Source organism: Condylura cristata, unplaced genomic scaffold (assembly GCF_000260355.1).
Source record: "Condylura cristata isolate star-nosed mole 26May11 unplaced genomic scaffold, ConCri1.0 scaffold00017, whole genome shotgun sequence".
Classification (NCBI taxonomy): domain Eukaryota; kingdom Metazoa; phylum Chordata; class Mammalia; order Eulipotyphla; family Talpidae; genus Condylura; species Condylura cristata.
In genome coordinates, this window is record NW_004567118.1 from 14882609 (window position 1) to 14908489 (window position 25881).

A 25881-nucleotide genomic window follows, 5' to 3' on the forward strand; every position below is an offset into this window, starting at 1 on the left:
TCTATCTATCTATCTATCTATCTATCTATCTATCTATCTATCTATCTATCTATCTATCTATCTATCCATCTGATATCCCAATACTACTAAAGCAGTTTTTATGTTAAATGTGAATTGTATTATGTTTTCACCACTTTTAATGTTCTTCATTCCTTTACATCTGGTGCTCTTTTTTCTTTATTTGAAGTATTTCTTTTAACATCCATGCAGAGCAAGTCTGTTGTTGATGAATTCTTTAATCTTTTTCATGTCTTTAGGATTTTTTAATTTTGTGCTCATGTTGAAGGAATGTTTTGGGGGGGCATAGCTTTCTAGGTCAACAGTTATTTCAATATTAAAACAAAGTCAGAGGGTCACTGTTATTGTTGTTTCTTGGTATATAATTTCTTTCTTTTACTCTCTGGACATTTCAGAATTTCAAGTTTGATTATGATGTGCTTTAGCATGATTTTGTTCATGTTTCTTACGCTTGGGATTTTTAAATTTTACGTTCTGGGCATCTGTGGGTTATACTTTATATCTGATTTCCTACTTATTTATCTTCAACTTCATTGATTCTTTTACAATTTCTAGTCAATCTTCAGTGTTAACCAATGCACCTTTTTACCTAGGCTTAAACTTGATTTGGGTCTTTCCCCATAGCTACTTCATTTGAGCTGTAGACATTGTCATTTGAAACTCTCTGGTTGATTCCTTGACTTACTATAGTTTCCCAGATCACAAGCAATATGCTAAATAACTATGGAAGACTGTCTTCAGATCTTAAGATCTCTGGGTCTGCATGTATTTATTTTCTCTTATCCCTTGCATAGCAAATTCTAGGTCTGGAGGTAGCAAACTATGAAAATTTGGGACTCTATGGGCCTTATGGTTTCTACACTATTACTCAACTTGTGGTTCTTGTTTAAAAGTGGCCACAAACAATAGATAAAAGAAAAAGTGTGGTTGTCATTTTATAAAATTTAATTTAGAATACTTCATGGTAGTTTATTGACAGTTGTGCTTCCTTCATGTTACTGGACTCTTAGCTGGGGCCTTTAAATTCAGAGCCCTGTGTATTCACTGCCTTTTCCTGCATTGGAATACAGCCTAGAAACCCTTTGAAGGTAGTAAATTGAGGGAACTATAAAGCTTGACTCATTTGTTTCCCAGTAACCCCCGAATGACTAGTGACTAGTGTTAAGAACACAAAATATGGAGTGTTTAACATATTGCATCTTAATGTCAGGTAAGAATTCTGAGAGTTTCCGGCAGGTTTCCCACTCCCAGCAGTCACCCTTTTTGCCACATATATAGAACTTTGTTTATTGACTAACAGTGCATTTATTAAGATTATAAATATGGAAGGGCGATAGGGATTTCGTGCTAAACATCCTGCTCTCGGACTCTCTTGTCCTAAGACAAATCTTTTTCCCATTCCTATTTAAGTCACTCTTTGTGTACTATTATTATACTTTCCGGAGTTTGTATAAATTTGCCTCACTTGATTGACAGATCCAAATGACAGATCCAAATACAACCAAAGAATACAGATTTGATAAGTGTGAGCTTTACATTAGAAGTCTTCTCCTTCTATCAAATAGCATTTCTTTGTATTAGATAATGTGATTTTAAAATCTAAGCTGTTTCTATGTCTCTGCACTCATTGCAAATAAGCAATTAATACAGAATTAGATACCTATTAACTATACATTTTTACCTATTAAAATACAGCTACAGTAACATCTCACAAGATAAGAGAATATATTAATTTATAACTGTCTTAGAAAGCAGATAATATAGTCAAATCACATAATCAAAAGAGGTACTCCAATATTATGTTACTGAATCTATTATTTAGAAAATGTACCCTTCTGAGTAAGAAATAAAGATGCGAAAAATATTAACTTCAGCGTAATGTTTTATACTTTTTAAAAGGGACACTGGCATCGGCATCATGTCATTGATCACAATAAAATCCTTATGAGAAAAAGAATTATTATTGGTATTTTATATTTATCAAGTTATTGAGAGGTAGTTCAGATTGGAACACTGGTCATTTCTTCCTGATCCCAATTCCATTCCATCTGGAATTCAGAAAGTCTCACTGAAATAAATTGTATAGAAATCGCATGACTACTTTCCTTCAAATGTTCCTAATTCTTTTCCATTCCAACTCTGCAATATCCCACAGGTTTGCCCTGTTTCCTCTGTAATACAGACATATATAAAACCATCCTTTCTTATTCCGCCTCACTAAGCCTTTGCAGCTCCGAACCTCCTATTAGAACACTGCAGAATGATCTTTCTAAAATACAGTTCTCACAGTGTCATTCCAATGCCTGAAAATGTTTGTAGATTTGATACTGCCTACAGTGGTAGCCTCATTTTATTTTACTTATCTATTAAGCACCATCCAAATTAGAGAATTAATTCACTGAGAAGAAACTTAAAATTCACATTCAAATCATAAGTGGCTAACACATGTAAGTCACTCAACAAATACATGCTGGAACAATCAGTGATTCAATTATCTGAACTAGCAAGACTGCCAACTATTTGTTATGATTTGGACTTTAATAACTTTTAGAGCAAAGTCAATAAATTTTCTGTGTTTCCAGTATAACAGTTAAAACATTATAAGCATGAAATAAAATGGCTTTGGAAATATTTTTTACATATTTGTGTAACACAGGCTGGTAAACTAAAATACATTAGTAGCCCGTCATTTTTGATTTTCAGGAAATTTCATAAAAACATACAGGGCTCAGAGTCATTGATTTAAATTAGGGACCCAGTCAATTCTACAAAATGGGAAAAAAATTTTAATTCTATACATGTAAATTAGGTAATAAATACTAACTTGTCTCTTCAAGGCTCCCCTACTAAACAGGCTGTTTCTACTTCAATATACATTTCCTCATTAAGGAAAAAAAGAACCTGAATCAATCTCCACAAATGTTAGAGATTAGTTATGAACATAAACAAACAAACATAAGCACAATGGAGGGGTGATTATCACTTCATTATTGTACAAAAAAATTCTACAAAAAGACATACCTGATGAGATAACATTCACAGTGAAATGTGTATTTGCTTTTTTTTTTTTAAGTCAGAAATAGATAACAAATTTTAGGAAACTTGTTCTAGCAGCCTCATTTTCAAAAAATAAACTTTTTAATCCACCAGATATTCCCCCTTCAATTGCAAGGGGGGGCAGGAAACATGAACAGTCCAGGCAGACTTAAAGTGCACTATACTGACGGCTTAAACTTCCATTACATATCTTACTTGCTTCAGTGTGATTATTCATAGCCTATGACCTATGAACCAGTAGTAATATGCATGGTTGAATGAGAAGTCAGCATTTTAAGATTAAATCTCAAAATACTGTACGGAAGGAAAACAATGAATACTACTTACGGCCAGCAAGCAGGAACTGATAATACTGTACTGCATCTGCAGCGAGGAGCAGAGGGTGATTTGCATTAAATGGTGGTTGCAATTCATTCCACTGAGGAGTTCTAAGGAAACAGCAGAAGAATATTAATATTTAAGCTTAATAGATGGGATATAAATCACCATCACTGTCACCACTTATAGACTTTGATAAAACCTCACACTGTCTTCGTAATCATTAAAATGAACTTGTTGGAGAGCTGAAGCCTGAAACACAAGGCCGTCTGCTTATAAAGAATAAAAAGGTGGTAATGAGTCATACAAATTATATAGAGTCAACATCAATTTAGTAGCAGAAGACACTCTATTGGGATAGACTGACATTCACGACATTGGACAGAGAAGAATAGTAGAATTATTATTATCACAATTGAGGTGTTCTAATTTTACCTACTTTCTGACAATATTTTGACCTCTCTAGTCTTACAATATGTGAATTATTTTAAAATAAATTATCAAACAAGAAAACTGATTTGAAAAGCTCAGTCATGTTAATAGTTGACTTATTCTAGATCTAATTAACATCCGAGAGTCAAAATAAGTCACTTATTTAAACAATGAGGGTTTTGTAATTTTTATTAGATCTGCCCATCCCTAAATAGCTTGATAAATAAGATATTGATCACATCAATCCAGTGCAGCAAAGTAGAGGTAAAGAATGTTGGAGCCTCTAAAAATCAATATAAGAATATTTTAAAATGTCAAAAGGAAAGGGATCATTTTCATATCCATTTTTGTCTCTTTCCTTCATACATGTCAAGCCCAATTTTTTTTTTAACTATTTTACACTCTACTGAACAGGTTTAATTCTTCATGCTAGCTGAAAAAGACGTTAATGAATACGACATTGTGAGATTTCTGGTTTCCTGTATTAGCTTAGTCTATAATACAGTTTTATCATGTTCACAAGTTCTATATTCTCTTGTTACTTTTTTATTGTGGTTACACTGGTTACAACACTGTATGTGACTTAGCGTCACAGGTTCAGCCCTGTGGATCAGATGCACGTCAGCACACCGCTACATCCCGCATCCACTGTCCTCTGCCACAGGGACTTCACATTTCTTCCATACTTAACCATTATATGCTAGGAAGTGTTCTACCAACCTATTCGGATGAGTTTCCATTCCCCTAAATGACTTTCAATATTATTTTCACCCAGCATGACACTGGAAATAGGGGAGCACTATAGCTCTAATGTGGAATAGAAAAAAAAACCTATGTTTCAGAAAATGTAACGTAAACAGGCAAGAAATAAAGCAGTTCAAAAGAGAGCTGTTCTCCAAGGTAAATGAAAGACAAATGAAAACGTATGACCATACAAAAAATGTACTCACAAATGTTTTTAGCAGCATAGTTCATGACAGCTAAAAAGGAGAAAAGCTGACAAACTGATGGAAGAGATACACAAAGTGTGCTATATCCATGCAATGGAATAATATTCAACCAGAAGAAGAAGTGGGGATGTATGCCACTACATGGATGGTCCTTAAAAACATAGTATGAAGTCACATTCTTTGATTTCCATTCATGGGATATGTACAGAATAAGCCTGTAGCAACTGGTACATAAAGCAGATAGGGAGAAGAAAAATGGACAATGACTGCTAGCAAGTATGGGATTGCTTGTGGGTGATGAAAATGTTGATAACTGGAGCACATCCTAAGGAAAACTCATGTTAAATAGGTGTATTGCATCATGTCAAAATAATTGTTTTGAGCAAAAACAGAGAGGAATCAAAATGATTTTGCCAGGTAAAAGATGAACAAAAAGTTTATACTCACTGATGCCATTTATATAAAATCCTAGAAATTATAAACTAACCTATGGTGACACAGCAGACCCACAGATGCTCACCGAGTGAAGATATACTAGGATGATGGATGTTTATTACTGTGCTTATGATGGTGATGGGTTCACAGCAGTAGACATATGTTAAAACGGACCAAATTGTATGCTTTTAATATTTTATACCTCAATAAAGCTAAAAAAGAGAAATCAGAGGAAGACCTACCTAACCAAAGTCCAGCTGGCTCGAGGTGAGGTCACCATTTCCAGCGGGGTGTCATCGCTAATCTTGGGAGCAGTGCTGAGTGGCCGTGGCTCCATCATGTGTTCCACTAAGGTCCCATAGCAGCTAATAATGTAGAGAGACTCAACTACAACTTGTTTGGACTGATCTACAAAAAGAAAAACAGAGTCTGAATGTGTAATAATGGCAGAAAAGAAACAAAGCATAACAGCACAAGTTATTGACCCTGTCATCCTGCTAGAAGGCTGCTGAGAGGAAATAAGACCTGGTACAGCTTCCTTGCATAAAAGCTGCCCTTTGTATGTAGAAAGATAAACCTCTAAATTATCAAAAAAAAAAATTAGTAACATCATTTTGTGCTGTTTTCTGTCTCAGCTGTAATCCCCGTGGGCTTCCCGTCGCCATGTGCCATCACCATAGTCCACTGTGTATCGCTCCTCCCATCATTTTTGATCCCACTCCCCATTTCACCCCCATAAAATGTCTCTGGTATATAGTTGTTCCTCATTATTATTATTTTCTCTCTTGGTCCTTTATACTTCTGCTATAAGTTAAACTATCAAAATTTCTTTTTCCTTTTTTTAAAGATGTATTTATTTTTGCTTACAGAACTGGGGTACAGGCCAGAGGTGTGGGGTGGTGAGAGGATTCAACAGAGTGGGGAACAGAACAGACAGATCAACGAAGTACACTGCTGAGGGGAGCAGCGGGCGGGTCAGGAGAGGTCTGCCACGCCATGTGGGTCACCTCCAGGGCAGGCGGGAATCAAACTCATGCAGAAGTGGCTTTAGCTTCTTAGTGCTGTGCTTTACCAGCTGCGCCACCAGTGAGGGCCCCCCCCGAAAATTTTTTTTAATCTTAAACTGATTTACTGAATGATGGAATTATTTTCAAAAGTCTAATACAGTGAAATACCATTGTATAGTCTTTCATACTTTTCTGTAATTTGTCCCATATTATGAAAAATGAATGATAACAGGAAAGGCCTATATGGACTAAGACATGATAAACCTACTCACTTATCTGAGAGACTAGTTTAATTCATCTACTTTATCTTAGAAAACTTCTCCTTTAATTCCTTGCTTAACCAGTGACACTTCAATAAAAAATTACTTAAATCAAACAAATGAAAAACACACTTGCACTTCTACCCCAAATCCTCTTACTTTTTAACTTCTGAAGGGACCTCTGTCAACCATGGTAAATACAGACCATCATATTCTGAGGTCAGGTACTGAGAATGGAGCTAATCAAGCAGTATACAGAGCATACACGTTCTCACTACTAACCTACATTAATTTACAGGACTTTAGTTTTACAGTAGAGCAAGAACCTACATTAATTTACAGGACTTTAGTTTTACAGTAGAGCAAGAAGCATATAATCACCCGTGAGTGCTGGGTGGGTCACTTATCTCTTTGCTAAAGGAATCAATTACAGCTGATTTGAGAAAATGGCTAATGACCAGTCAGTGGGATATAAAGGAGTAGCAAGTTAAAAGGGTAATTAGAACAGATGAGAAAAGGATTTGAAATTGAGCTCCACAGAGGGTTTTAACTAGTACAAAAAGTCATTTTGATATCATTGTTTAGCTTTCACAATGTCACAAAAAAAAAATAAAGATGGGATAAGAAAATGGAAGACTTGAATGCCTTATCCTCACCCACTTAGGTAAGGAACCTGCTGTGCCAAAGATCCTATTTCCAAGAAAAGGATCACTGAAAGGTGATAACAGGGGAAGAGCTGATGACTAGCTGCCAGTATTAAGGGGAAAGGGGAGACATGTTGCCAAGCACAACACAACCTACAGAGGGCCTCAAAGAAGTGCCTTGCTAACAACTCAGTTTGTGACCTACTTTAGTAATGCTAAAAAAAAAAAGGGGGGGGGGGGGGAGGGCGGGGAATCTTACATTCATAATGAAATCATTTGTCTATGAATTTAGACATTCTATTCTGCACAGAAACTCACACACTAAAACAGTAATTACATAAACATTTATATTCTGATTATGGTGATCACGTAGGGGTTAAGAAATGTATACATAAATTCAAAGGATCAATGGTTACCACAAAAGATGATCCTTATTTCTGGGGGTGAATCTGTTTTTATCTTTTAATTAACATCATGGCAGTGTTCATTTGTGGCAACAGAGATGCAGCTAGAAGGGCTGATGCTAAGTGAAATAATTCAGAATGAAAAAGATAAATATCAATGGTTTCACTTATATGTGGATTTGAGAAAAATTAAATAAAGAGTCAAAGAAAAACCTTGAAAGCTGTCCGTAGATATGAGGCATTCCTGAGGGGAGGGATGAGAGGAAGGGGTCTGAAGGGGAGGGTGGAAGAGGGTAACAGCACAAGGTAATATGGTACTGGGCTTTGATGCTGGATAAACTATGGTGACCACACCTGGGGACAGAAATCATACTGTCCAAAGTATCATGGCAGTGTGGCTGTTTTACCATTTATTATCAAAAATCTGGGTTCAAACTCTGAAATCACACCTAGCTAGTGCATCTAGCTGAAATATTTCTTTCATCTTTTTTTTTTTAAATCTCAAGTTCTTTTTCTCTAAGTAGAGATAACAGGGTTTTTCTTCCCCATGCCCCAGAGACAATATAAAAGCTACATCTAATGCTACAGAAATGGCAGCATTGAGAAGACCTGCATAGTGTCAATAACAACAACCCCCTCCCCCAAAAGCAAAAATACTCAATGGTCATTTAATTCCAATTTACATTGAAACAAAACATTTCCTTTTTATGCTTGAACAAATTAAGGAGAAACATGCTAACTAAATGAGGAGATTTGGGAGTTAAGAGCACTGATGAGGAGCTGTTATAAATTTTCCTGAAGAACAAAAATTACAAATTGCAAGGTTAAGATTCAGTCAAAATACTTACCCTTTTCTCTCTTCAGACCTGCATTATTTGCAAACCATGATCTGGATGTCCCAAAAATGGCAGCCACGCAAAATTCTCCGCCCATGGATTTACTGGGTGAAATTTGTGGAGGTGGTTTAACTTTGCTTTAAAAATTAAAATAATAGTAAAAAAATTACCATGCTGAAATCACAGTCTGTGAGACGATGACAAATTTTCCTTTAAATCCCAATCTTACATATTCAAGCCCTCCAATGTGAACATGCATTTTGATTTAAATAATAAACAGTGATTTGAAGTGTGGTAAGAGTAAAATTAGTTCCAAGTTATAGCGTGTTATCAGAAAAGCAACTTCTTAGAACAATAAAAATTAACTCCTGATAAAATCCAACTCCCTTCTTTGTGGATAAATAACACTTCCCTGGATATTTCAAAGTAGGAATAGAACCAAATTAAACATCACACAACAATAAAATATTTTATCATTTCACTTTGACATATATAATGTTGGCTTGAAAAAACAGTTGAGCGGAGACAGCATGTATGATGTAAATGAAACCCAGAAAAACCTCAGACACAATGTAGAATTAGACAATGTATAGGGTGATCTAATGAAATCATATTCACTAATATGCCTATGTATCATTTATTTTTCAAAACTTATTTATGATAAATAATTATGTCTAATTTTTGTTGAGAAAATATCATAGCAGAGATAAATATCAAAAGCCTCTAAAAGATAAATATCTTTAGTTTCTCATGTTTGGGAACATATTTGGTACCACTGCAACTTCAAATAACTAATTTAAAAAAAACTTTCCTCATATTTTCCCTGAAAGTGAGCTTTCAATTTTTAATATGAAGACTTCACATTCTTTCTGATCCTGTATTTTAATCTTCTCTTTAGGTTTATGAAAGGTAGTTTCTCTAGTTTATAGACAGATAGTACCCTCACTCACTCTACAGGAATATTACAGCTCATCAGAGCCACAAGTTCTGTTCTGCTACAGCGTTAAGTAATTTTATTTTTACTTTTATTTGTCCTCCTTTATCTCTGGATCTTTGAAAAAGGCTTGGTTGGATGGAGAAAGATTGCTTTCTGGAGTCTGTAAGAAACCTGAATCTGAATCCCAATGCTGCCACTATTAGCTGTGTGATAGTGGTTCAGTTACTTAATCTCTCTGAGATCAGAATACTAATATGTGGGGATTATTCTGTTTGTTCTCAAAGCATGCTCCCTGGCCAGTAGGCATAACTGAGCACTTCTTAGACATGCAAATATTCACCAGGTCACATCCCAGACCTTCTGAATCAGAAATTCTGCAATAGGGTCTGCTTTTTCATGGGCCAATAGAAGGTTCTGGTGCATGCTCAATGAAGTTTAAGAATGACTGTAAAATCTGATGAAGGGTGAATGGAACATACAAAAAAATTAGACTTGGCTTTGACAATCTCAGTTTCCATTCAGGTCCTTTATAATCCCTCAAATATTTCCTGAGCATTTTTTCCTCTGGAGGAAACAAAAAGTCCTGGTTAGAGATAACTGTAGTTGGTCTTTTTGGTCCCTCACTTAGGTAACAAAAAATACTAATGCATGCTGTCACACAGACATAAAAAAGCTTCTTCTGAACCATCATTAACATTTCTTAAACACTTCACATCATTCTCCTTAAAAATCATATCCAACCTAAAATAGCAACACCAGCCACAGACTCCCACTGCCAGCTCTTAATGTTTCTGTGAGGAAATAAAGTTTCTACAAACAGTTTCAACCCTTCCATGTTGTATGTGCTGCAGTGTAGCAACTAACAAAGAGAAAGAAAATCCCTCTCCACCTGCATCTGGATAGACCGTGAACCTTCCTCTGGTATCTCCCAATCAGCATCAACACTTTAACTTCTGTTCATGAGGGTCTCTACCACAGAATGTCAATTTTCCTTTAAAGTCTTTGTTTCCATTACTTCCTTAACATCACTAATCTGATCACCAGGGCAAATGCAAAGCTCTTTGCAAATCTATTTAATTCAAGTGGTAAGCAACAAGATGGCAAAATAAGGAGTCAGCCATAACTATGATGCAGCTAAATTATGCATCTAAAAAAGGCTTAAAAGTAGTTGCTACTGCCAGATAGCTACCTACACAGCATAATAACAAAGGAGAATATGATTGTGATAGGACATCAATTTAGTCTTTAGTGTTGTACAAAAGTATTCTTCATGTTTCCTCATGGTCCAGTCAACCAAAGTCGAAAGCTAAAAATTTCTAAAAATGTCTAGAGTGTTGCATCACTCATTTTCAGAACATAAAACTAAAAAGTATCACATATTATTTTTTTGCATTAACTCATCTTCTTCTGCAAAGAACACATTATCTCATGGTAAAATTATATGAAGAATTATTTGTATTCATATTCTCCCAATCTCTTATTTTTCCTTCAATAGGACCATAATAAATCAAATTAGTAGAAGTTTCTGTTTAGTAAATAATGGAGTTTACAATTCTGAAAATAACTTTCAATCTCTTACAAGACATAGTCTATTGAGCATGGAACATATTTGATGAACATAGTGCTAACAGGTTATTCTTACCATCAGTTTGTGTTTGCAATGACTATTGTGATAGTTAAACAAAATGGGAATATAATAATGTGTGTACTTTCAGACAAAAAGGAAAAGTCTTCTTAATAAAATATTACTATTTTATGTGATACTCTAAATAAGAGAAAACTTATCTTGGACTCAATCTGCCCTTCATACAAAATTTTAAAAGGAACAAGATAATGAGTGCTGGGAGAAACAGAATTTAACTTTTCTCCATTGACAATATTTCTACTACAAAACAACCTTTACAGGGAAGAAGGATAAAGCATTGAAAAATCGTACAGATGTGAATGGGATAAAAGAGAAAAAAGGCTAGCCTTGTAAAGTATTTTCACTTACAGATTAGTGACCCAATCCTTTTAGGAAAGCATTCCAATACAAACCATTTTCATTTCTTCCTCTGAACATCAACCTTAGCCTCTGAAAGGAACTTATAAAATCCCATTACAAACACTAGCACTCTTAAAAAGTGGTTTGGGGAGGTCTTCTCACATCTACGCACTTATGCATCAATGTAGTGATATAACAATTATATTTTTATGTTATGGGTGTATAGCAATTTCACTGTTGATTACAGTTACAAGTGAAGATAAAAGATACTGACAGGGCTGCTCTGCTCCTTCCTACTGAAACTGAGAAGTCGTATTCTTTACTCCCTTTTGCCCATGATAAACAATACCACATTCAAAAATTAAAAGTAGGGCTTATAAGCAAAATATAAAGGAAAACATGGAATGAACTGCAATTTCAAAATCGTAGGCAAATAATGAGCACAAAAGATCATATTTACTAAACTTGATACAAGAGAATAGTACAATAATCAAAAGTGAAACATACAATGAAACAAAAAGTAAACAAGATGTTATGTTTAAAAACCAGGACTTTATCTTGTAACTTCTATTGAGGAGACATAGTCATCTAAACATAGAATGGAATCAATTTTACTACCATTAGGACTTGTAGTGACATTAACATTAGGAGGTCTTCAAAAAATATTTTTAAAGAGTATTGAAGTTTCCCAATCTTCTCTCCATTGGCTTTAACTATATTATGTAATCCAATCACATCGACATATTGAATTTCTCTTGCCTGTTTTTTTATCCGTACTCTAAGGCACGGGAGGAAAAAAAAGTAAAACCCTAATGATAGCTGCTTTAAAACTATATGAAAACAATGTCAAGCTGGGTAAGCTGACTACGTACTCCTGAATAGGAAGTAAGTGGTTTAACTATGGATGACACAAAAATCAACAATAAAGTTCAGAGCCTTGTTTAGGACACAAGCATGGAAAGAGCTAAACTGAGATAGAAGCACCGTTTAATTTCTTTGCTAAAAGAAAAGTACAAACTTACAGTTCAAGTGTGTGATAAAACACTGATATAAAAATTACAGGCAGTATAACATTCTCCCCTTAAAATATTTTCACCATTTTAATACACTGTGAATAAAATTTAAAAGGAATTTAGAAGTCTCCTCTCACACAATTTTAATATCCTAAAGTAGCAACTAAAGAAAACCAAAGTACTTGATGAAAAAGAACTAAACATATCAGTAACATCTTAAATTATTCTACCACAAACTATTCTGAAAGATCTAATAAATCATGCAAATTTAGCAGATAAGATCCTCCACTCCATATAAATCTTATCCCAAAATAAAATTTAAAGTGTTTAAATATCATCAAAAGATTTGATTAAATGAGCTACTTATATAGATCAAATACTTTCAAGAGCTTCCTGGTTAAAATATAAATATAATTTGACATGTGAAATTACCATATTTAATACAAACAAGGTTATGAATAAGGAATATATTCAAATGGACTTCATAGCCATACTATTACACATATTCTTTCTATTTTGATAAACAAAAAAATTACAATAAACATTACACTGCATACACACTTAGGGCCTAATAAATTCTTGATTCTTCTAATACTGAAGACCAAATTCATTTTTTGAATTTATAATGGAATTATCTCTCTCATGTTGTATGTATAAAAATACTTCACATATATAATTCTTCCACATTACTTTACACAGGAATCCCAAGTCAAGTAACCTAGAGGATATAAAATACTGGAAATGCATAAAATGTTGAAGATAGCATGCATAGCTAACTTTCAAACACAAGTCTTATCAAAGAGAAAGACATCATTTTAAACTGACCTGGATTTAAACTGACTGCATAAATGTAGGAGCTAGACCAGTTCATAAAGAATGATGAATTATTAAAAATTAGGCTCTATCAAAAGCAAAATCTAAATGTAAATGCTGCAACTTGAATGTAATAAAATCTGTTTGAAATTTAGATTACATGTTAACAGGAACTGTAAAAATTTCATATTCACTTAAGATACATCTATTTTGTTACAACTGGCAATACTAAAAACACATTTATGGAGCAGAATGTTTTATTTCAGAACAGTAAATGAAAACATTCTCAGGTTGAATGTTAACTATCATGGAAAAATACAAAAACTTTTAAAACAAAGAAGCTCTTATAAACAACATGGAAGAAGTTGTCAAATTTATATTCATTTTGCTGCCTTAATTTGAGGTTTCATTAAGATCTTAATGGGAAAAACATGCACCACTAGTAAAGAAACATATTTTAAAGGAAGATCTTTTAGGTTAGCATAAGTGACTGAAAGCGAGTTTCTTGTGAGCTAACGATGGCATCAAACAAACCACAAAGCAGTCTTCTAAAAGACAGGCAATGATTTAAAAGTCTACTATATTTCATATATCCCTTTCTTTAATCTGGCTCTTTTAATCTTGTTTCAACCTCAAATCATTTCTGGTTGACAAGTGCTTTTGCTTAAATTTGAGGCGCACATAAGTTGTTGAAGGAATGAGCTTTTCTTATTTAACATACAACAGTTGTTGCTCCACCTTAACTCTATGCTAAAACTTCAATCTTTATTAACATACTAAAGCTCTCCTCTTTGTACTCAAAATGAGAAATTCATCCAAAAATGGAATTTAATTTTAAGGTTAGCCTACAAAGAAAACTTGTCATATGTTGAATCTGGTATTTTGAAACCCGACTGCTTATTATAAACTCCTATGTAAGATTCATGCATCTTACTTATTTTGTGAAGATTACTGGTTGACAAAGTAATAAAGATTTTTTTCCATGGAATTTTTACTCATTATACCACAAATATTTTAGAATATTTTCACAATCTGTGTGTTAATAACCTTTACGCTGGGTTGTATTCAGGAAATTTTTATGATTAATTTGTTACTCGTGTCCTATATGATAATGAAATTTTCAATGAGGCATATGAACAGTAAAGTTGGTTATGTCAATTTACAAAATTATTTAAACTTTATTTTAATTCAAAAGACAAAAGTGTAGTATGAACAACGTCCTATGGCAATTGTGATAGGTAGATATATAGATACAGGGCTCCTAAGTATCCTGACTAAATCTGGCTCACTATTAAAAGAAAAAAAAGAACTAATGCAAAGAAATTTCTTTTCAATAATGATTATTTTCCCTGTAAACAACATATAGTAATAGTAGCAACTAATATTCATTGAGCTTTTACTATATACACCAACTACTGTTCTGAGCAACTTATATTGTCAGTTCATTGAATCCTCAATGTGGGTCTACTGGTCTATTAACTATTTAATAATAAAAAAGTAAGATAATATTAGAAATAAATGTGTGAACAGTGATTTAAGACCCAGGCAACCTAAATTCTGGAGCCCTGACTCTTAACTATCATATAAAACATATTACACCAAGTTCTAAATATACCGTACTTCACATATGTACATAAAAGTACAGATTCTTTTCTATGTTCAGCATTTCTAATATTTTATACATTGTTATGTGAGAATTTGTTAGATAAGTTGTGGTAAATAGGTGCTAATAACTCAAAATAATGAATTTCCTCACTATGTCACTGCTTAAATAGCTGATCTTTTTAAAACAGAACTGTTTTGAATGAACTGTTGTTCCTTTGGGACCAAATAAAATGCAGTAAAAGTTTATAAGAAATTTCTGGTACACTTTAAATCAATTATATTTTAAAACAATTCATGCCTTCAAATGTTTAATTAGCAGGATATGTAGGGAGATTCTATCACCATAATACTCACAGCTTTAAATCTTTCATCTTATACATTAGCTTTATGAGAGAATTCTTCTAATTTTTTCAATATTAATCTGTGCTGATCTGCCATTTTAAGAAATAAAGTGAAACCAAACTAATTGTTCTTTTAAATCTTAAATATCGACATTCATGTCCCACCAACAAATTATCCACTAATTCGGTGCATCTATCTGTGATCAGGCCATGCAACTGAAAACAAAAGTACAAAACAGAGTCACTTTCTGAGAGTACAGCAAATGAATTAGGCATGCGGGACTGAACTGGGACTCACCATGGAGCTTTTATGGAAAAACACCCCGCTCCAAACAGATAAGGCCTTTATGGAAAAGGGGGGAAAATGCACAAAAAATTAGAGGAAAACTCATTTAACATTAACAGATACATGTCTATCATACTGTTATAAAGTATGGATCAAATAACTAAAAAAAACTGGCAATCATTTGCAATTCTGTTGAAGGCACAAATCTGATACAATCAATAAACAACAATGTATAAGAACAAGTCCTTTAATTTTCATAGGGCTAAAGATTTCAAAATATTCTTTCTCCCCCTTTTCTGGAGCACCCCTGTAGGGTTCTAAGGCAAAATAAAATATTTTTTGCTGCTGAGGCCCTTTAAAACAAAGTACAAGTTAAATGGAATAATCAGATGGAGACAAAGTGGGATCGAAGGCAACAGATGTGTGGTTGTGTAACATGAAATGTTTAAAATTACTTAAAGGTAACTCAACAAAAAATTGGTGTTGTTATTTGCCATTCGAAGAGTCAGCACCAGAGAAATAAACACATTTTCTATGCGGGTTATGGATGGTGAGCTAAACTGCATATTACTGGCCAAAGGAACAAACACTAAATACAAGTAGTATGCTGTTGTTTTTTTTTAATTATTATTATAGTTCACATTCCAAGGGACTCATTGGTATCTTAATAGTGATACAAGAGCATAACTTCCTCCACCTGGCCTTCAACAGGCTAGACTGGATTACAGTCGTCTAAAACCAAAACTTTTTGTGGTATATACAACTGCAGCTACAAAAATCAGAGTTCAATGTTACACATTTCTCTTAAAATTCTGTTTACAATACTGATGCATGCTATGCATACTTCCACACAAAGACTGACTGGTTTAATTAGACCCAAAACAAAATGCTGTGTGGTACCATCTGACATTTGCAGGGATGACTAACAAATTCAGATGAAAAACACTCTAGACAATTTGAATAGTTCTTCACCTTTGTGTTAGGGATATTACAAAAACTGTACTAATTAGCACATATCTCACAGTGTATTGAGTATTTGTCCACAAATTATAACTTAAGGGAAAAGTTTTCACAACACTGAGTAATTATGTGGCCTGAAACACAGAACATACACAGAAAGGAACATAGATGAGAGATACAAAGTATAAGAGTTAAAAGAATTGAGACATTAAAAATAAAAGAAAGAACTCTAGAGATGTTAATATAAAGCAGGGAAATCTCTCTCAGTTGGTGATTATATCACAACCAGGGACATGATGTCATCATTCAAATTTAAAATAATGGATTGTGTGCTTCTTCTATGAGCCACAGAAATTTAAAGGTACAAGCTTGTGGGTACATGGACATGCAAATCAGAACAGCACAAAATAAAAACAATTTGATACATGTTTTCTGTATATTATAAACTTTACTGTTTTCTATTCAACATTTTGAAAATGATAATGTTAGGATTTACTTGTCAGGATGAAAGATGAATGTTAGAATGAAAATGAATACATATTTTGACAAGGTAGGTCTGGGTAGGGCCTGAGTTCTATATTTGTAAGACTCTTGGGTAAAGCCAAAGGTTCTTATTTGCAAAATGTATATCAAAAACTTGTATTCAGTTGCATTAACAACAACAAAAAGTCACAATCCTATAAACTAATGTCAGGATTCACTAATCAGATCAGAAACAAAGTATTACTCACCCCATCCTTTGGCAAAAACTGAATAACTGAGACCACTTCAAGTCTTCAACCCCTCGAAAGTATTGGGATGCAATTTAGAAATGCTCAGTGAAGGGGAGGCTCGGTATGATGCTATGTGTCCACACTTACTTCTAAAATGGTAGGTAGTACCCAACTTCCTTGAACTTTAGCTACTGGACAGGACACTTGTGTTCAAAATGATTCTGACATAAGTACTCAGGATGTAAAACACCTAGGCTTGAGTTACTCTTCAGTGTCTTGTCTATCAACCAACTCCAATCTCATTTCATCTACACCTGATTTGTAAAGAATTATAAAACTTCTGCTGACCCCAAAACTAATGAAATAAAATAAAACATATCCTTAAAGCTTAAGAATTTCAAAAGAACAGCTGGTAATCCCCACCCATTAAGCCAAGAAATACTTTTTATCAGGCTTAGGTTTCCTTAGGTATAAAAAGGAACCATATACTAGCCACACAAATAAAACATAAACTTAGAGGGGGAAAAAAAACTCTTAGATTTTCCCTTCCAGGCAGTAGCAGAGTATTTTGTAGAAAAAGATATTCTCTGCCAATTTCCTAAAACGTACTGTTGACTTTCTAAACAGTGTAGTAAACAGGTCTGCACTAAATAACAGCACAGTCAAGTTTAAAGACAAGATAGATGCTATTATTCACAAAAGCAGCCAGTCAAAATTACTCTTCTCCAACCAAATGAGATCTACTGGTTAACACAGTTTAAGGAGAACACCTCGGGCCAGAGAAACAGGGTGAGGACCCACTTTATTATGTATACTTGGCATGTTTCCAATCTATATGCACCTACTTCTTGACTGCTCCCACAAACTGGAACTCTGCCACATACATGTAAAGACACAACTCCAAAGAATTAGAGAGACTGACGTAATTACTGACTTTGTATGGGTAGTGTCAGCTGTTCTTTTGAAATGTGCCTGCTTCATCTTTCCTCGGTAGCAAAAGAATGAAAATATAAAGTCACAAAGGACAAGTTCATGATCCAGCTGTCTTCACTTAGGACTTTCCCTCCCCCTCGTAAGCCCAACAGTTGCATAGGGGTGGTTAGGAAGAGGAAGAGAGTACGTGAGTGGAAATGTATGTTCAATTTAAATTGTCTGTATTAACACATGCAACTCAAATGATCATATTCAGATATTTAAAATTTTTAGTGTTTTCCAAACAATATGAAGTTTCAGTAGGTTTAATAATATTACTATAGAACACTTGATTCTGCCGTGCTTATGTCCTTTTAAAGTAAAATTCTGATGCAAAACATCAGGAAGGGTTAAAGAGACTAAAAATCCATAAATACCTATTACTTGAATGCTTATAATTGAGTATGGCCAAGGGTTTTCAAAGAGCTGCTTCTGAATATCCTCAGAAGACAATAATGATTGTGTTTTATATCCTATCAATTTTGCTATGCTAAGTCTACAAAAACACAAATTCACTTTGTTGAATGCCAACTAGAACCACAAAAACTTTGGTCTACTACTTGCAAACAAAACAAATGGGAAGATGCTTTAAACATAAAGAAAGTACAGAATTTAATTCTTACATGTTCAAATTGGCCATGGTCTATTCCCCAATTCTTCATGTCCTATGAGAACTTAGGTACTAGAGTTTCACTAACATCATAATAAGTCCATATAAATGTAAAAGGTACTGGAAAGAGAAATACTAAAGAAGGACTGTGAGACATGTGAAAAGTGTGACTAAAGCCATATTCCCTCTGCTGGCTCTTGGGAGCGCTGATGCTCTGCTATGCTTTGTGTACACCCGTGATGCAGCAACTGACATGGGCTCACCGTCACCACATGTATATCAGAAAAGTAATCCTCTTGTCAAGTGTTACTTTCAATTTTCCATCATTTTACTTTTAGCTGATTTCTATAAACATGATCAATAACATGTTGGCTCTCAAATTATGGTTCCGCAGGTCAACTTGATGTTGAAACAGGAAAAATGTCTAATTAGAGACATACACAACTTGCAAATTTAATCTAAAAACACAAAATTTTCATTAGAAAAACATAAATTCTGCCCAATGGAAGAAAGAGACTCACACAGCATCTTTTCATACTTCAGTAGAAATTAGGCTTGCTAATATTAGTTCATACAATAGGTACGTCATTAAAAAAAGAAAAGACACAGTAAAATGGAACAAACTATAGTGTGATTTAAGTATTCTACTGATTTAACACAAAAACTGGAAACACAAACTATGCGAATGAAATAACAGTCCATTATGTTTATGCCTAGAATCAAACATTTGTAGCTAAGCTATGAAGAATTAATAGCTAGATAAGACAGTGATGGCAAGTAAAAAATTACAGTCCACTATTGTATCTGCTGAGTTTCTCCAAATCTTTCCCATCATTTCTCAGAACGTTGCCTATAAGGTGGGAGGGTTATACCAAACTGTCCAAATAAGTGAAAACAGACTGAATTTAGCAGCAGAATTTAGTCTTTTCAAGGCCTATTTTACATATAAACATGTCAATGTCATTTATTCTGTAAGGTGTGAAACTGGTTGGGTCTCCGTGTTTCAAATGGAGGTGATCAATTACATGGTAATAAATGCTTCTATTTCTAAATGACACTGACCATCTGTTTGCCCTGTTTGCCAAGTGGAGTGTTTTGACTGCTTGTTTGTATCTGAATGAGGAACGTTGGTTTACAACACTGTCAGTGATCCTGACGCACCGGACCGTAACTCCCTAGGTCACGTCTGCAAACCACACACACCACCAATGCAACCACTGTCCTCCCATAGTTCACTGGGCCCCTTTGCTCTCCACCCTCCCATTCCTTCCCTGGTAACCTTAATTCTATAGTCAGAGTTCTAGTCTGTGTTAGGTTTTGATTGACACTTTTTTGTTTTGTTTCTTTATATTTTAAGTGAAGTTCTAGCTCATCACTGGCATAAGGCTCAAAATTGAGTGAGGCTTAGAAACTAAAATGAGGCAGCCACAAACATAGCAGGATCACATATACTTTAAAGTTGAAAGATTATAATCAGTACATAAAAATGTTTACTTTTTTTCAGATGAGTAAATTTAATCAGGACCCATTGCTAGTAAGTGGCGAAACTTCTATCTCAAGATAGAAGTGAGAACTACAGACTCCCAATTCAGTATTTGTTCAAAACCTTCCTAACTGCCATCTGTAGGATCATGACCTACTTCCCAACAGCTACTATTCTAGTTGTATACAAGAAATGAAAAAATATAAACATGAGGATGGGGAAAGTACATGTAGGGAGAGGAAGAAACTTCACTAAAAACAATCCACTACTTAAAAGCAATGGAGTAATTCATTAACTATTTGTGTATTTTTTATTTCCAGGAAATTACTATAACCACTTTTGAGAGTTACTGCTCTCTGCTTAAACCCACAAAATGATGTGCAAATATTAATTATTCTATAATTAGTGCACATAAAGTAAAGCTCAATGGTGGAAAGTATATATTATATATTTAAATAAATAATACATTATATATAAATATTATATGTAAGTATTTAAAAATATTAGGTATGATTCATTATTCAACCAAAACTCTAATCAAACACTCTAATGCTTAATAAATCCTACTATGAAAAATTGAACATTATAAAACAAAGTGTCAATCAATTAGTGCCCAGACTGAATTTTAAGAGGGACAGAACTATTTCTTGTGTACATGATAAAAGCATGACAACGCTCTTTCCCCATCTCCATGCACAGAAAATGGATTCTGATTGCTGACCCATATTCCTTTTACTTCATCAATGTATACTGTACTAGGGTTATGCAACAGCTGCTGCTAAAAAGGCCTTAGTTTCTTCCAAGTGTAGCTTCAAGGTATAGAACACAAAGGTGTAAATACATGTCAGTTGCCATTTATAGTTATACTTGCCACAAGCATGTCTCAAATAAAACAGATGGTCCCTGACTCTACACAGGTGTTCAGGGAAATCCATCCATACACACACATACACACATATTTATATATATACATATGTACATATATGCATATCTATGTGTGTATATATGTGACATATACAGTTCCACATGTGTGTATATGTATATATTTATATTTATACATATATCTCAATGTGGCCATTGAAATATAAGATCCAGGGCAATCCTTAGACTTATTTTATGTCTGAATGCCAAAAAATGTTGGACATGAAACAACTAAGTGTGAATTTATCCTAAGTAAATAAGTTTACTATATATGTTACCAGGTATATCAGAGTTAGAAAATTTATGTCTATAAGTAAATCAGCTATGTGTGCTCCTTCTACATAATCTATATCAAGTATGTTTTGTAAAGTGTATATTTGAAATGCTGGAAAAGGCATACAATAAAATCTGACTAGAAAAAAATTACAACTTAATGAAAAGACATATGGCAAAGAAAAAAATCTCATTTTTTTTATCACTCCGGTGACCTCAAAGTAGAATCAAATCTCAATGAATAAAGTACAATACATATGATACAAACTAGCTAAATGCAACCTTGATAATGGATAATAATCTTCAAAAAAATCAAAGTTAAAATGAAATAAATTTAGCTCTTAAAATTTCATGGAGCTTTATGTGCCTACAATTTGCTTTAAACATAAGCATATGTTTAAAAAGGTTAATGAGGAGATAGATTTTGCTTTCAAAACAAACATTGTTTTTAATAAGGCAAAATACAAATATTTCAGACTCTGGGTGTCTTGGTTATAGGAATAGTGGTTTCTGAAGAGGTGTAATATTATAGCTACCAATCATAAACAGTATCGTAAATCTCAACTAAAAAATGAATGAAAAGTAAATTAAAAAATTAATTGTATAAAACTATAAACTATATTCTGATATTTCTATGATCAAATATTTAACTGCTCATAATTCTGATGAAAAATTCTAAGTTAATGTGAAATTTCCAAAAGCAATCAGGTAACCCATCAGAAAATGGTTTTAGCAACACCCAAGTATAAGTTACTGTCATCAAAATAGTGTGATAATAGGAAAGAAAAAGTAGAAGAGAGGAGGACTAATTTGTGGTTCACCTTATCTCCACCACAAGTAGGAAGTTCATTAAGACAACAGTTATATAAAACAAAAGACTATTAAGATGAGTTTTACAATCTCATCTTTTGATAATTTCAAAAACCATACTGTATGAGATTAGAGATTACATGTCAACAATTACTATAAAACAATCTTGGAGGAAAATTGAATATTTTCATATGTGCATGTCTATGTATAGCATGTGAAGACAAAGTGTGAGGTTGTAAGTGATAAGGCAAATATTAAGTGATTAACATTTGGGAAGACAGTAAAAAAAAACAGAAATTTATTTATTGCTCTTGTAATTTTTGTCTAGGTCTGAAACTAAAAACATTTAAATAAAAATTTTAAAACAAATTTTCTGGGACAAATACTATTTTCTAAATATGTTTAATATAAGGCATGGTACAAATAATGCAAATCCTAGCACAAGTGAAATGAGAATTGAGAGTAATAAGCTTTGTCAACACTATCACATACTTAATGGAATGAGTGCTAATTTTAAAGCACATAACTCAAATTCATATTACTGAATTCATTAATGACAATTATTAAACTGTCAATTATATAAGAGACCATAACATATTTATTCTAAAATCTTTAAAAAGAAAATAAAATACAATATATCTAAGTTCATAAAATACAATAACATATGCAAACAGCAGATGATTAATAATTTCTACCTCTCTCGGGGAAGAAAAGAGTGTAGCATGAGAGAGTGATAAGTGAGAAATTTTCTTTTTGTTATTATGAAAAATTTCAAGAATGTATAGTTGTACATTCACTTTCCAGCCCTTCCCACAAGTATTTTTAATTAAATTCCACAATCACGTTATTTCATAAATACTGTAATAAACTTCATTTACTGTGTTAGAGATATATTTGGAGATCTTTTGAGAAAGAGAGCTTATTCTTGCATTACAAAACAGCAGAGCTACTAAGTTATAAAATTAAAAACACCAAACACCAGAAACAAAATTCAAATTATATTCAAAAATTACACTCAAAATTTAAATTACATTATTTTGCTTAATTTCAGGACAAACAGACAAAAACTCATTATATCCTTTGCAGAAATGTAGAGAGCTAGGTTGAATCAAGACGACACAATTATGTCTGACTGGCTTCTATGAATGAAAAATTAAGTTTATGATTCATTACTTAGTCTCATTTTTATTTGACTCTTTCTTAGAAATGTTACATCATGCAAGAAAAGTACAAATGTAGGCTAATAATGTCTTTGCTATTCATAACTACTCATTAATTTATTTTAAAATAATCTAAAAGAGAAAAACGGAGGTCAAACTTCTGCACAAATTATACTGCTATTAAACATAGAGAATGAAAAAACCAAATTCAATAATAAGAAATATCAGCCAAATAATCTATATCATAATATATCTGAGATTTATGTTTGCTTTATTTTTCCTTTCTCCCCACCTTTTATATACCACAACCTCAATTTTATTCTGCATTAAGTAATAGCATCATATTATATCCAAACACCACTGCAACTTTAAAGGGCTAATTTCTGTGCCGTGATAAAAATCTGAATTTCAAAGTACTTTGTCCATGAAAATGAGTATTACTTCACAAAAGTGACTTCTGTAAATAATTTACATCCTAGCTAACTACTATTACCATACATTAACATAGCAGTCAAATAATTTAATCTACTCCTCTTGCTGGAAAAAACCTGAGAACTATTTGAAGCCAAGATGGTATTTTCTCCTAAATATCTGTACACAGAATTTTAAGACACCTATTCTATTTCAAATCAGCTTAAATCCTAGAATAGCCCATTCATGAAAATAACAAAAAACAACTTGCCCGTACATACATATTTTGGGGGGAAAAAACAGAATTATGTATTTATCACATAATTGACTAGCTAATAACTGAGACACAGTACTTTATTTGCAGGAACCCTCAAAGTAACGATTTTATATTCTTAGTAAGTAGAAATGTTTTAAATAGCTAAAATAAACTCAAATCACAACAGGTGAATCATCAAGTCTTTGAAGAAGTTAATAACCAATCTTGAGTAAAGCCCAAATTTTAGGACTGTGGCTTTTAAATATTACCCAGAATATTATGTTATCTTAACAATAATGACAGATCATTATATGTAAATTGTACCTCTACGAAGATGTTTTTGTTGTAAGTATTAGAAACATAGTGGTCATAAATTTTCTCCTTACTATCTGTCAGTCAAAAGTTGGGAGTCATTTTAAGTCCAAATCATGTGCTTAATCAGACAACCCAACAGGCAAGCAAGTACACACCCGAGAAGTAGCATCTGTTTTGTTTTTTGTTTTTATTAGCCAATACTACTTTTCACAACTTGTTGCTTTGTTTTTTCTATGGACCTATGTACCTGTTTGTATGTTTGTGCATATTCTATACCTAATACTTAATCTAACATTAAGTTAGATGAGAAATGAACAGCTTAAAATCATCTGAAGAAAAAAATGTTATTCTTAAGTATTCAATCCTCTAAAGTAGGTATTAAAAAGGTATCAAGCTTGAGGTCTTACCCTGTTCGCTTGGTGATGGTCCCCAATGTCATGGGCTGCTTGATTTGTGCAAGAGGCATCAAAACCATTAAGCTGGGGAGAGGAGAGAGCCGAGGGTTGCCAGGGTTGTTGTTGGCGAAATTATTATAAGAGTCTTGGCTGTTTAGTTTCCCTAAAGAGAAAAATAAAGAAAAGCATCACCAGGGGAAGTTTTCATCTCTAATAAGTTTTATTTGCACTGACTCTAATAATCTTTTTTAAAAGATATCAAAGGGAGAACTCATTCTGAAAGAATCAAGATCACACAGAAAGGAGGAAATCATAGCATACGGGCAACACCAAATGTGGCTTGATCAGCAACGGTGACTTAAGTGTTTGGGGAGAGAGGAATGAGGACAGAACTCAATAGCTATTCCATGGAAAACAGAAAGTCTAAATTAGTCTAGAGGCATCATGGAGCATTTTTGCAAACAATATTAACAGTAAGTAGGGAGAATATTCCAGCCACAGCAACCTGTAAAGGGCTGTGGTTGAGGAGGAAAAGATACATAAGGATGAGTATCCATAGAGAGTAGCATGAGACACACAGGCTGAACTGGCTGTGTTATATCCCATTATAAAATTAAAACACAAATCAACATACTTCCCTTTATTTTATACTGAACATTTAAATAAAAAGCATAACCATAGCTCACTAATACACAGGAAAACAAACTCCACTGAGGAATAAAATCTGATTTGCAGACAGAAAATTTACTTTCAGATCAACATTGAGCCAAGTTCCCTGGTTTTCCAAAATGTCCCATAAATGAAAGTATAAAAGTATGTAACTTATGGAGACTTCCTTAATTCACTTACCAATGAGAATCTGAGCCTCATCCACTCTACCAATTAAAACATCTCCAGGAGGCATTAATCCTGGAGATATATCAATAATTCTCTCCTATTTATTTATGATTATTACCCATAATCTGGAAGTACTGATTTTTTAAACCAATAATTAGTAAATAGATACTGATAGATATTGTTGTTACCTGCTTCTGGCTACTATCAATGAAGCTTCTAAAAACATTCATGTACCAGTGAGATACCACCTCACACCAGTGAGAATGGTACATCTTAAAACAACTAGCAACAACAAATACTGGCAAGGATGTGGAGAAAAAGCAACTGTCCTGCACTGCTGGTGGGAATGCAAACTAGTACAACCACTATGAAAACTGTTTGGAGGTCTCTCTAACTGTTAAAAATGGAGTTTCCTTATGACCCAG

General features: G+C 33.5%; 1 protein-coding gene across 6 annotated transcripts in view; it reads right to left on the reverse strand.

The window, feature by feature from the left end:
- BCAS3 (breast carcinoma amplified sequence 3) overlaps nucleotides 1-25881 on the reverse strand; it is a 453152-nt gene that overhangs the window by 260724 nt on the left and 166547 nt on the right. For 4 of the 6 annotated variants that reach the window (XM_004684450.1, XM_012726273.1, XM_012726272.1 and 1 more), the window contains exons 16-20: nucleotides 24632-24782; nucleotides 15353-15397; nucleotides 8374-8498; nucleotides 5453-5618; nucleotides 3403-3503 (exon numbers count right to left, since the gene is read on the reverse strand). In XM_004684450.1, the coding sequence (XP_004684507.1) occupies nucleotides 3403-3503; nucleotides 5453-5618; nucleotides 8374-8498; nucleotides 15353-15397; nucleotides 24632-24782 (588 nt within the window). The remainder of the gene's footprint in view (nucleotides 1-3402; nucleotides 3504-5452; nucleotides 5619-8373; nucleotides 8499-15352; nucleotides 15398-24631; nucleotides 24783-25881) is intronic. The other 2 variants (XM_004684452.1, XM_004684451.1) reach the window with 1 other exon arrangement.